The 12,948-nt window shown below is 36.4% G+C and overlaps 1 protein-coding gene across 3 annotated transcripts in view; it reads left to right on the top strand.

Annotated features, from left to right (window-relative positions):
- The window catches only part of SENP1 (SUMO specific peptidase 1), a 32,488-nt gene that overhangs the window by 3,971 nt on the left and 15,569 nt on the right, over window positions 1–12,948 (top strand). For all 3 annotated transcript variants that reach the window (XR_011600036.1, XM_070937970.1, XM_070937972.1), the window contains exons 4-12: window positions 423–507; window positions 1,534–1,693; window positions 4,955–5,114; window positions 8,499–8,602; window positions 8,685–8,932; window positions 9,173–9,227; window positions 9,924–9,962; window positions 11,068–11,152; window positions 12,509–12,649. Coding sequence is in view for 2 of the 3 variants with exons in the window: in XM_070937970.1 (XP_070794071.1) it covers window positions 423–507; window positions 1,534–1,693; window positions 4,955–5,114; window positions 8,499–8,602; window positions 8,685–8,932; window positions 9,173–9,227; window positions 9,924–9,962; window positions 11,068–11,152; window positions 12,509–12,649 (1,077 nt within the window). In the remaining variant the exon portion in view is untranslated. The remainder of the gene's footprint in view (window positions 1–422; window positions 508–1,533; window positions 1,694–4,954; window positions 5,115–8,498; window positions 8,603–8,684; window positions 8,933–9,172; window positions 9,228–9,923; window positions 9,963–11,067; window positions 11,153–12,508; window positions 12,650–12,948) is intronic.

Consider the following 12,948-nt stretch of genomic DNA (forward strand, 5'->3'; position numbering starts at 1 on the left):
CATTGTAACTGAACAGTGGTTGAATAAAATGGTCATTATGCAAGGAGTACCTGTACTTATTAATTTGATCTTTTTTTTGCCTTACAATCATGAACAGTAATAACATTTTGTTTATCAATTTCTTCTGTTTCCACCTAATAGCGTTCTCTGATTGACTTTTGCTTTTTCAACTTTATTAATAATTCTTTAGTACTGAAGTTCTAGATATTGTGAAATAATAGCCATGTCTAGATTGTTTTGTACTATTTTTTGTATCTTTTGTAATCAATTTTCATTATATTTTGTAAATGCAGAATTTTAGGGGGACTAGGAGTTGCAGTTATTTTTTTAAATTATGTAATTGTAACTAATGAACTTACTGAAAATATTTTAAATACAGTTCTTTTCTTGAAATTTTCTTTATTTTTTGTTTCTCTGTTTAGTTTTTATCAAACAAGTTTAACAGCTTGGCGGGACCTTCCACTTGTTTAACAGGAAATACTTCTTGTAGTTTCAATTACTATCCAGGTAAATCTGGCTGCACTGGCTTTGAAACAGATGAAGATCCATTAGAAGATTCTAACATTTAGGTAGTAAGTCACATGTGATATAGAAATAAGGCCTTATGTTAAATGAAGACCATTCCCCTATTTAGTAGATGCTTTAGATTCAATTTTACTACCATACAATTTATAATTGAATCTAAAGTATCCACTAAATAGAGGGATGGTCTTCATTTAACACGAGGCCATATTCCTATAGGGAGCTAATATAATTTGAAATGTTCTTGGTAGTTTATGGAGGAAACTTTGCTGGTTGGATGACTGGTAATTATAAATATCAGTTGTTAGAAGGAATTTCCATTTACTGTATTAGATACTATAGCACGGGTGTCAAACTTGATCGCGTCACATCACAGTATTGCAACAATTTTTGCCGTTGCGGAGCTCGGGTAGGCATGGCCTGCGTTGTGATGCATCAGCCTACCAGCCACCACCTGTTCTATAGTTTGGTCTGAACTTAGGTTCTTTAAGAAAGGCATTGCTAATTTAGCAAGCATAGACTTACACTTGTAAAATATATGTATTTTGATTGAATATTCTGATGTGTTCATTTGCATACTCTGCATATTGAACTTTTTTTGTTTGCATCTTTACAATATTGAATCTCTATTTCTGAAAACGTAGATAGAACCAAGTAAAATTTTAGTATAGCTCAAAGTTTGGTAGGAAAATTTGGTAGAAATTGATCATGGACAGTCAAGTGACTATCCTCACCCCACAGTGACTTTCTTTAAAAGTATTTTTGTAAACTGGGATTGAATTGTAGCAAATTTACAAATAAAAAAACCAGTTAATTATTAGCTCAAAGCTGTTTGTTTAAACATAAAGCCAGTTGACTTTTCCCTTCAAAATATATTTTGGAAAATCTATTTAAAATCTTTGTAATTTCTTCTAAATATTGGGGAACATAGAAAGCATATTTTTTTATGCGATAGGCAATATAAGAGATTATGGGCATCTCACTGACCATTCCTTGCTTCTTCTCTGGCAGAATCCACAAGCTTTGAGAGCTGCCCAGCAACTGGAGTAAAAAGAACATTTGGAACAAGTGCCAATGGTCAGTGGAAGAGTTGCAGCTCCCCTCTTGGCTCTGTTTCACAGAAGCCCAGAGTAAGTCGCAGTGTATATTTTGAAACACGCAAAAATCCAAGGTACCTAAAATTTTCTCAATTAATTTTTGTCATTAACACCTTAATTCTATTTGTTGCAGGTTTAGTACAATATGAAACATTTTGAAATGTAACAAAGCTTAGATGTGATTGCTTAGGATAGAAATGCTAGCAGTCCTCACCCATGGTAATTGGGACCAGGAACTGCGCTAAGTGATAAAATCATAAGATGCAATGTCACATGACCACACCAACTTACAATAATAGCTTCAGGATTCAGGGTTGCAGTCTTTAGCTGAATTTTATGCGATTGCACCATCCTGCAGTCATGTGATAGCCATTTGTGACCTGTCAGCTTCCTCATTGACTTTGCTTGTTGGAAGCCAGCAGTGAAGATCACAAATGGCAATCATGTTGCCATTTGTTGCTGGACACCGCATCGTAATTGCAAGCCAGTTGCCAAGTGCCTGAATTGTGATCATGTGACATTGAGGACACTGTGACAAGACCTGTTGTAAGTACCCCTGGTACAGTGTTGTCATTTTGAACAGTTACTGAACAAGTGGACATTAAAGGAAGTCGGTGGTTAGAGTGCAGTACTGCAGGCTACTTCTGTTGGCTGCCTGCAATTTGGCAGTTCAGATCTCACCAGGCTCAAGGTTGACTTGGCCTTCCATCAAATCAAATCAAATCAAATCAAATCAAATCAAATCAAATCAAATCAAATCAAATCTTTATTGTCAATGCACAACATGTGTATAATGAAATTGAATGAGCCTCCCTTGGTGCAGTCTCCCCCAACAGAAAATACATCTCAATAAATGAAAGAAATAGAATCCCTAAACCCAAATAAGTAATAACTAACACACATTCCCATACACCTATATGTATGTAACATATTATATTACATCAGTATGAACATGTTGCATGTTGCGCTGGCCCTGCAAGTCTTATCATATTAAGCCTAATTCTGGTGTTATGTTGGTGTTATCCTTCCGAGGTGGATAAAATGAGGACCCAGATTGTGGGGGCAATATGCTGACTCTGTAAACATCTTAGAGAGGGCTGTAAAGCAATATATAAGTCTTAAGTGCTATTGCTACCTGTAATAGTTTTGATGGGCTAATTGGTGAAGGGAGTATCCATTAGTCACAGACATCTCCTAAATAGAAAATACATCACTGGTTCTTTGTGTCATTTGGTAAGTTTGAAGCAACAGACTTCACCTGAAATAGATATGTATTTACCAATTAAAGTCATTGAGGCAGGCTTTAATTGGCATAGAATATTGGTCTGTTTCATGGGAAGTTCATTGGACTGAAGTCCAGTAATTTGAGATTTAGCTGTACAGGTAGTCCTTGACTTAACAACCATTTGTTTAGTGGTCAGTTGCAATGATTTATGACCAATTTTCACACTTATGACCATTGCAGGATCCCTATGGTAATGTGATCAGAATTTGGACACCTGACATATATTTATGACAGTTGCACTGTTTTGGGGTCATGTAATCGCCATTTGTATCTTTCCTAACCTGTTTCCGACAAACAGAATCAAGGGGGAAGCCAGATTCATTTAACAACTGTGATGATTTCCTTAACAATAGTGGCAAAAAGGTCATAAAATGGGATGACTCACTTAACAACTGCCTTGCAGCAACAAAAATTTTGGGTTCCATTGTGGTCATAAGTTGAGGACTACCTGTAGGGATACAAAAGTAGCTGCCAATGTCTTAAGTGAACTGCATATTTATTCAGGGGTGAAATGCTCCCAGTTCGGACCAGATCACCTGATCCGGTAGTGATGGTGGCGGGTGGTTCAGAGAGCTGGTAGCAAAAATCCCTGTACGCCCCCCTCCCTCACATGCTCAGCTGAGCCGCGTGAACGTCAGGCTTTTTTTTTTACTTTTAAAAGCATTTTTTCTACAACCTCTTCGGCCAAAAAAATGCTTTTAAAAGTTAAGAAAAAAAGCCTCTGATGATCGCGTGGCTCAGCTGGGATCGTCAGAGCCTTTTAAAAACATTTTTTTCTGCAATCTCTTAAGGTTGTAGAAAAAAATGCTTTTAAAAGTTAAAAAAAAAAGTTGGCCACACCCACCCAGTCACATTAACCCCCCAAGCCACACCCACTGAATCGGTAGTAACAGATTTTACATTTCACCCCTGTATTTATTTCTTGTGAGATTGGCCTATCTCCCAAGGAAAGGCTGAATCCTGTAAATACATGCTTTTAAATTGCATGGTTGGGAGGTTGCATTATAGAAATTATTTGCATTTTTCCTTTCTAAAAAGACAATCAACGGTGTGAAAAAGTTGTCTTACATGTTCAAGTGAATGGGCTAGATGCCAAGTATGGCATCCCCTGGAATATGGGTTAGGAATTACCAAGCCAAGCCACAACACCAAGCAGGAGATGGCCCAGGGGTTGAAGACCAGGAGAGCTTCTGGGAAAGGAGACTTGAAGCTAACAGCCTTCCATCCTATATAGACTTGACAATGTCCATTATACAAATGGCAATAGACTAGATGAATAACATTAAATTCAGAGTTTAAAGAGAGGAATATCAAGTCAGAGTTCAGAGATAAACATCAATAGCCATATTGAATTCAACGGTATAGTGCAATATCAGGTTTTCAATTTCAATTATATAGAATGTAAAGGATGTATGTTTGTGTTTTTATTTTTTATAGTTATAATGTACACTGAAGACTGCATTTAAGTTTGTTATACCATATGCAATGACAATAAAGTAAACTAAATATAAACATTGTGGAAGGACTTGAAATAAGCAGATCATACGTGAAAACCTCAAATGTTTTGGAATTGAAGCAGCTCACCATGGATGAATGGGTCAGGTTTCTGACCCCAATTACAGGAATATTTGGTTGCAAATTATTGCAGCCAAAGAAGTGATTATTTTTTCATACTATTTTTTCATGCATATCATATTTCAGGTGTGAAGTATCATCAAAATCCACTATTGGATCCTTTATTTGTTTACTCAGACTGCCCTTATGTCAGTAGAATCCACGTGAAAGCTACATGTTAACCTCCAAGAAAGCATTGTTAAACTGATACAGTGTGAAACACAGTATCACATCATTTCTTGTTACCGCACATAAATCTAAGTTCATTATGAATTTTTTTTTCACCGTACTGTATATTTAAATTGTCTTTTTAAAAGAGAATATTCATGGTTTGCTAGGGTTTCTATATGAGTTTTTCTAGATTGCATAGAAACATACTTAAAACCTGAATGTCTTTATAAGGCTAGCTAAAAAGTCTTACCATTTTTTTCTGCAGTATGACTGCAAATTCCTTTGTAGGAAAATCAAACCACCATAGTCAAATTTCTGCCTATGAAAAATCCTTTCCAATTAAGTCCGTTGCTAATCCATCATGCCGTCGGAGCTTACTAAGTCCCAAGAAGTCTCAAAGAAGATTCATCAGCACTGCAGAAGAGGTAGGTGAAAAAGGAAAACAGAAATAAATTGAAGCTGCTTTGGTGGAGGAAGACAGAGTTAAATTTCGTTGGACTGGGAAGTTTATATATTTTCCCGATCTATCTTGTGTTATAGATTTTTTCCCAAGGTAATGTTGAAATATCTCACAATGCTCAGTTATCTTAATTTTGCAGAAGAGCAGCATTGACATAAATGCTTTTAGTTCAACTCCTGGATTTTAGGCTGAGAGAGGAAGTAGTACCTAGAACAGTGATGGCTAACCTTCTTGCCATCGCGTGCCAAAAGCGGGGGGAGCGCAGTGGGGTCACACGCACGCGTGCCCACATCCATAATTCTATGTGCCCCAATCCCCCGTGCTCCCCCCGTTTTTGGCATGTGATGGCCCGGTAGGCCCGTTTTTTGTTCTCCCCAGGCTCCAGAGCCTTTCTAGGAGCCTGGGGAGGGCAAAAACAGCTTTCCCCACCCCCCCAGAGGTGGCCGGAAATGGTGTGTTTCCTGACTTCTAATGGGCCCAGAAGGCCTGAAAATCAGCTGGCCGACGCACGCATGCATGCCGGAGCTGAGCTCGCGTGCCCACCGATACAGCTCCATGCGCCACCTGTGGCACCCGTGCCATAGGTTCGCCATCATGGACCTAGAAGAATAGAACAATAAAAAGTGAATAAATTTAAGGGATTATTTTGGTGAGAAAATCCTAAACAAGGAAAAAAATGAATAAGAAAAGATGACATTGTTAAGAGATGCCCATAAATAAGTGCTGCAGATGTGTGAAATATAAGTGTTCATAGAATAACCAACTATCCATAAGCCATTTTCTGTGGAATGCCATATGCTAAATAAATAAATAAAAAAAATTTTATTGAAAAGTTTTTTAAAAATTTACACATATTTTCCCCTCCCTCCTTCCCCCTCCTGCCCCAACCCTCCCCCCCGGACTTCCCAGAGCAAATACTGGGTATAGCATTTAACAAACATAGAAAAAAACATAGGCTAACTATCTATAGATTTATCTCCCTCTTGCACTTTAACTCCCCTTGTTCATATCTAAATATAACTATTTAAACCAATTATTGCTTGAAAGTAATCAATCCAACTTCGTTTTTGTCCGTTCTTCAATAATAAGCAAGTCTTTCTTCCAGTATTACACAATCAGAGCCCAGTTACAATTAACCATCACATCTCCAATGCTTACATATATTAACACATTAACAAAATATTTTAACCAATCTCAAATAAAATATATTGTAAAAACCTTATTTTTACTTTTTACCCCATAAACTTATATTGATTCTTCCTGGAAACGTTCCTTACTTAATAGCTTTGCATAAACTTATTCATCTTATTCTCTACGAATCCCCTACTTATAATCAAATACCATCTTCACTATTTAATATCTATAAAAAATATTGTGAAAACCTTCCCTCAACCCTTGCACCACTTATATTTTCCTTATAACCCACAAGTTTATATTTATTCTTCAACAAAATATTCTTTAATATAGCATTAATGTAAGTTAAAACAAAGTATGAAGGTTTAAGTAATATCCTTCTTCTAACCCATAAATTTATATTAAATGATCTACACTGTCCATAACTTTTACATCCACAATATTTTTCTTTTAACCCATCAGCTTATATAAATTCTTCAACAAAGCATTCCTTGAAATATACTTCAAGACAAAAGTGAAAGTTTGGTCAGTGGCCCATAACAATTCAAGAACAAATCATGTCCCTAAATATAAGTAAATCATTCATTTTCACTATAATATAACTTTTCAAAACAAATCATATCCCTAAATACAGGTATAGTCATTCATTTTCACTATTACTATCCTCCCTAACAAGGAGGATTATAATTTTTCCATCTCCATTTTTTCCTGACTTTTTTGCGAACCTTCTTCAGTCTTATTCCTCCGCCCTCTTTTATTTTTATAAATTCTTGAGTTTTCAACTGAAGTTGCTGTACCTTACAATCTTCACAAAGTAGTTCCTTTCAGTAAACACACCTGCGATTCCATTTTTGTAAAAAAGTTGTAAAGTTCCACTTCGAATCCTCTTTCTTATATTAGAAATCCCAACACCTGACAATTTTCCAGTTGACTGTATCAAAGCCTCTGGAGAAATCTCTCTCGGTATTTCCTGATTACGCTCCTTCAAACCTCTCAGCCTTTCCTTCTTAATTTGAAAAACGTCCATTCCATTTTCCAAAGGCACATTAAACTGGATTGTTTCTCCCACCTCTTCATTCAGCAACTCACTATTATGTGGCATCTGAAATACCGATACAGTATCTTCACTTGTATCTTTGTTGCAAATTTGAGTAAAATCTTTCTTGAAAAACCCTTCCATTCTTTCCACTAACGCGGAGGTAAATGATTCTAAAGTTTCTTTAAAGAGATCCACAGTCAGTATTTGTGTATTTACTGATGTATATAATGGTAAGCCTTCATCACTTTCAAAAAAGCCAGCCCTTTTTTTCTTTTTTCTTCCCAAGAAAACTTTCATTTTATACTTTTCCAGCAACTAAATCAATTATTCCAATCCTTAAGTGGTACAAGTCTTTTTTTTAAAAAAATAATTTTTAAATCCTTCTCCTTTTAAGATAAAATCCTCTTCTTTTAAACAGGGGCTTTCAACACAACATAATACTTTGTATCTAACTTTCACTTCTTCACGCCCCATTAGAATCAAACGCCATCTTACTTTCCCTTTCTCCCATAGAAATTCAGAGGGAAGTGATAGACTTTTCGGAGTTAAAGTTTAGTACTTGCAATTTTAGTTTCTCCTGTATTTGCTTTGCCAGCTTTCAAGTCCAAAATCTTTTTAAAATTGAGTTGCTGGGGTGGTCACAGCGTCTAGTTCTGCTTGAAACAGAAACATCCCGGATCCGGAGCAATGATGGGCTTTCCGGGGAGCTCTCACCCTTTAAGCCCCAGATTTAAAAAGAAACCTGGGGCTCTTGGGGAGCTCTACCCACACTCATCGGCTCTCTTTCCCCCCTTCTCCCAGGGGAAAAGTTTTCAAGATGCTAGACAGCTGATTTTCGCTGTTCTAGCATCTCTAACGGAATCCCGGGGCTGGCGCTCACAAAGGAGCGTCTTTCGGCGCCGGCAGAGCCACTGGAAATCCCAATAAATTTCTGTGGACTCTTTCTTATTAAGCACATGACCATTATCTGTGCTCTCACATTGAGATTATTTTTGTCCCTGGCCATGAGGTTTATCAATGCTTGTTTTAGGATCTTAATTTATTCTGCATATTATATAAACTTACTTTGTCAACTTTGTAAATTAGTTTAAACCGCTTTTGCATCCTATAAAATATTATGTAGACACACTATTGTACTGTATACTTTCTGGTAACGTATGGGATTTTTTTTCTCAGACAGTTCGGGAAGAAGAGAAAGAAATATACAGGCAGCTGATTCAAATGGTTACAGGGAAGAATCTGTCAGCTTCCAAAGCCTCTTCATTATTGTCTCTTCACCTGTGAGTGTCTGAAATATATTGAATAATCTGATTGTCTACAAGTTTGTTTCCAAAATTTCTGGCCTTTTGCTTTTGTTTTCAGGACCAGATGTGGAGGTTCCAATAAAAAAACTACGAAAGAAACTGAAAACAAATGTATGAAACCTTTTGATGTTTGTGGCCCCTCTCTGGGCAACCCATCATCCAGTCTTCTTAGGATGCAGGAGCACCATTCTCACAAACCACTATCGCAACCAGTTTGTAGTTTTACTTCCCATGTTAACTTTGATCCCAAGACCAGTACACCCATACAACAAACAAATCTACCAGCATTGGATGTGCAGACTGAAGGTAAAAGCAACTGATATACTTTGAAATACTGTGGGTTTTATTTCCTGACCCCAAACTCTTGACTTACTATTTTCTCCAGGCCATCTGCACTGTTAATTCTCAGATGCAGGTTTGTTACTTCTTCTAGCCTGGTACCTAAATTAACTGAATAAATCTGAATTCAGTCATTGTATGGATTCTGTTTTGGAGAAAATTATTGGTACAGAGTAATAATCTTGCACCCTGTTTTGTTTGATCTAGGAAGTGATTCAGTCATAATGCTAAATGGCAAAGACTTCAGATCTCCAGCTCCAAGGCAAGTGGGCTTTCTGACTTGTAGAAACTACAATTTATTGTTTTGAGGGGAGTAGAATAAAAAAAAATGGTTGAAGTAAATTTGTTGAGCTTAGAGTAATAGAATAAGGAGAGCAAATTCATTAACGCTCCATTAATTTCAGAGGGACTTTAGCATTATTTATTTCTGATCTTGGGATTGTCCATTTGGCCTTAGTTTACTTTGAATAAAACATTTTACTGCATCAGTAATTCATACAAATTTTGTGGTTTTATGTAATAAACCTCAAATTTTAGAAGTTTTTTTTGTTCCTATCCCTAGACTGTGAATGTTAAAAGGTGTCTCAGACTTTTCTCCAGATTTTCACTGCTTTTCAACTCTGCTGCTGTTTCAGAGTTTTTCTCTAGTCCATTTGCAGTACCATTTACTGAAGCATTCTGTTTCCCATAGCTTTTAAATATGCAGTATCATTTAAGCAGAAAGTGTGACCTTTTCCCAATTGCTGGCTCCAATAATGTTCTGAAATTGCTAGTAGAAATTGCTAGTAAATTTTTGGTAGAAATTTTTGTTTGGTTGCCAAGTGCACAATTGGACTTAATGTACTGCTCTTGATATTTTCTTCTGTCTTAGCACTACAGTTGAACTTAGCTTTAATACTTCTTGTTTCCTTTTTCCTGGAAGACGCATTAAACCTTTCTACTTTCTGCTTTTTTTTAGTACACCTTTCTTTGAGGCTGAATTGTGGATAAAAGAATTGTAAGTACATTCCATTTCTAAACCCTTATAGTTGTTCTTCATAAACTCATATAATCAGCTATTTAGCGTTTTTGTCTCTAGTTTAGCCTTTTTTTAACGCTGAATTTATCTTCTTGATTTGACTAGCAAAAAAGATTGCTTTTGTTTTCCTTTTCCATTACTGTAAAGAAGCTAGATAGTCTGAATTCCTATTGCTAATGAGGGAAGAAAACTATATGTTAAGTTCACATATCTTAGTTGTATATTACATAGGATCACATAGGATAGAATATCTGAGAGACCAAAGCATATGGGACTTTAATTTATCAATCTGTGGTCTCAAGACTGAAAATATTTTATAGAAATCATTGTGAAAAATTGTGAGGGAGATGGGCAGTTAAGCGTGATAGATAGATAGATAGATAGATAGATAGATAGATAGATAGATAGATAGATAGATGATAGATAGATAGATAGATCGCCTGTGAAATCACTTTTCTACTTACATGCCAATATTGAAGCGCTTTCAGGGGTAAATACAAATCTTTTCTGTTTTAAAACAGAAAAATGAGCATTCAAATCCCAGTACGAAATCTTAGTCCATGCTATTAGATCCTTTCTTGTAGATCTTTCAGTTAAATTTTGGCAGTATTTAAAAGATTGTTGCCACAATTCACTCTTCTGACTTTCTGAAGAACTGGAGTATTGCTGTGACATTACTAGGAGTGCATTCATTTTTTTTTCTCCCATTTACTTTTCAGGGGCTAGGAGGATATCTTAAAACTGCCCCCACATGGCCTGAATCTGACTATTTGTTACAGAATGCTACCAGTTTGATCTAGGAATTATCAGTGAAATGCAAATGAAGTCCCAGTGTGCAGTATGCAAGTTGCCTACCTTGAACTAAAGATGTGTGTAGGTGTCCAATAGGACTAGCAATTAGGTTAGCAGACATGACACACTCACCCATCATTACCCATCCTATATCTCAAAGCAGCCTTCCCATAAGGAAGGAGCAGAAGCTGAAAGAAATAATAAGACAGGCATAACTAAAAGTGTGCAAAAATGAATTTTCATGGCTGGTAATTCTGAATATTTAGTTTATTGTGTACAAACCTCTATCTAGAACCAGTGTATATGACTCCCGAGCCCGTGAGAGATTGCGACATATAGAGGAGCAGAAAGCCTTGGCATTGCAGCTTCAGAATCAGGTGAGAAAACTCAATATGATTATTGTTTTTAAAAGATCATTGAAATTATATCAGAGCTGAGAAAGGTGTCTGATTTTCCAGGTTCCTTCTGTCTTCACTATGACTGATAGTAATTGATGCAATTGGATACATAGTTTCCCTTAAAATTGCCATCTGAATCCTTTGCTTTACCTTTAATGCATGCTAGTTGACTCATGTCCTGTTTGATCATTGTTTCATAGGTACAGTAGAACCTCTGGTCATGACCATAATTTGTTCCATAACTTTGGTCGCAACCCGATTTGGTAATGACCCAAACCTAATTTTGGAAATTTGGCGCTTGTAATCTTTGGTGCAGATTACATAAATATTTTAAGATTAAAATTTGAATTACTTATAAGTTATTACTATGTAAATTATGATGTAGATTATTGCTTAAGATACATAGATTACATAAATGGTTTGATACTATCCCCCTTAGTTCAAATTAACATTTACGTTTATTTTTCAACCACCTATACCACATTTCCCATACTGTGTAGAATTCCTACTTATATAAGTATATAGCATGGTTGAAAGTAGCCAAACCGAAAATGTTGAATTGTACTATTATGTTATTCAATAAAAATCCCCCCCCCAAAAAAAAATGGCGCAGAAGGGGAAATTGGCCGCGGGAAAAAAAATTGTGAATTTTTTGGTTGGAACCCGATTTGGTCGTCAGAAGCGTTTGTAACCAGAGGTTCTACTGTATTTACTTCCCTAAATAGAGTAAGAGAACGACCATAGGTAATCAAAAAAGCAGTGGGAGTGGAAGTGACATCTGACTTGTTGCTGGCTTCCCCGTTGACTTTGCTTGTGGGGAGCTGGCAGGGAGTGTCAAAAATCATAATCACATCACCATGGTGGCACTGCAGAGCAGCACATCAGTTTTGCTGCATTGGCCACAAGTTTTCCAATACAGCTGGTCTGAAGATCCTTGAAATTTCAATCCCACAGGAGTAATGGGTCCTAGATATTGGACACATTCTTTAAGGTATCTCGATTCAAACATTATTGTCCTATAGTGCACAGTTTCACCTACTTGAAGGTTATAGACGAAAAGGTTTATAGATTAAATTGGAAACTAAGAAGCTAGATATCGACAAGCTTGGCCATATTTATGAACAGTCATTAGATTTCCCTGTTGTTGATACGGGCTTTAACTTCATATAACCGTAATTCCAGATAGGTTTGATGACTGCATCCTTCTGTACATCAACTAATGTAAGAAATCCAGACAATAGAGGTGGACAATTTGATGGCAATTCCTGTCCACAGACATCTGGGATTGCCCACTGGATGTAATGCTAAGTGTCATTATTTTAATGATCTTTTTAGAGACTGCAGAAAGAGACCTCAGTACCTGAGTCAATAAACTTACATCTTCGAGTTCCTCTTGAAAAGGAAATTCCTGTCACCATTGTTCCAGAAGATAATAAAAGAGTGGATAGTGAAGATGAATTTCCTGAAATTACAGAGGTTAGTTTTTAGATTAATGGTAAAAAATCTTGATGCCTTGGTGAAATAAGTACCTGGACAGTAGTTTATAGAGTTGAACAATTATTGTGGTAAAGTCATTTTTAAGATGTGTCTCTTCATAATACATCTCTGTGATAACATGCTCTGTCCTGTTTTGAAATTCTGTATTTCATCAAAAGCTAGATTTTGGGGGATGGTATTTTAGCCCAATTTGATATTGCTGGTAGTTTTGTTTCCTGTGTTATCAGCTTTTCTCCGGGGTGGGGGGGAAACCCTTAATTTCAAATTCTTTTTTAAGT

Source organism: Pituophis catenifer, unplaced genomic scaffold, assembly GCF_029215685.1.
Source record: "Pituophis catenifer annectens isolate HBS135680 unplaced genomic scaffold, rPitCat1.0.hap2 SCAF_2, whole genome shotgun sequence".
Classification (NCBI taxonomy): domain Eukaryota; kingdom Metazoa; phylum Chordata; class Lepidosauria; order Squamata; family Colubridae; genus Pituophis; species Pituophis catenifer.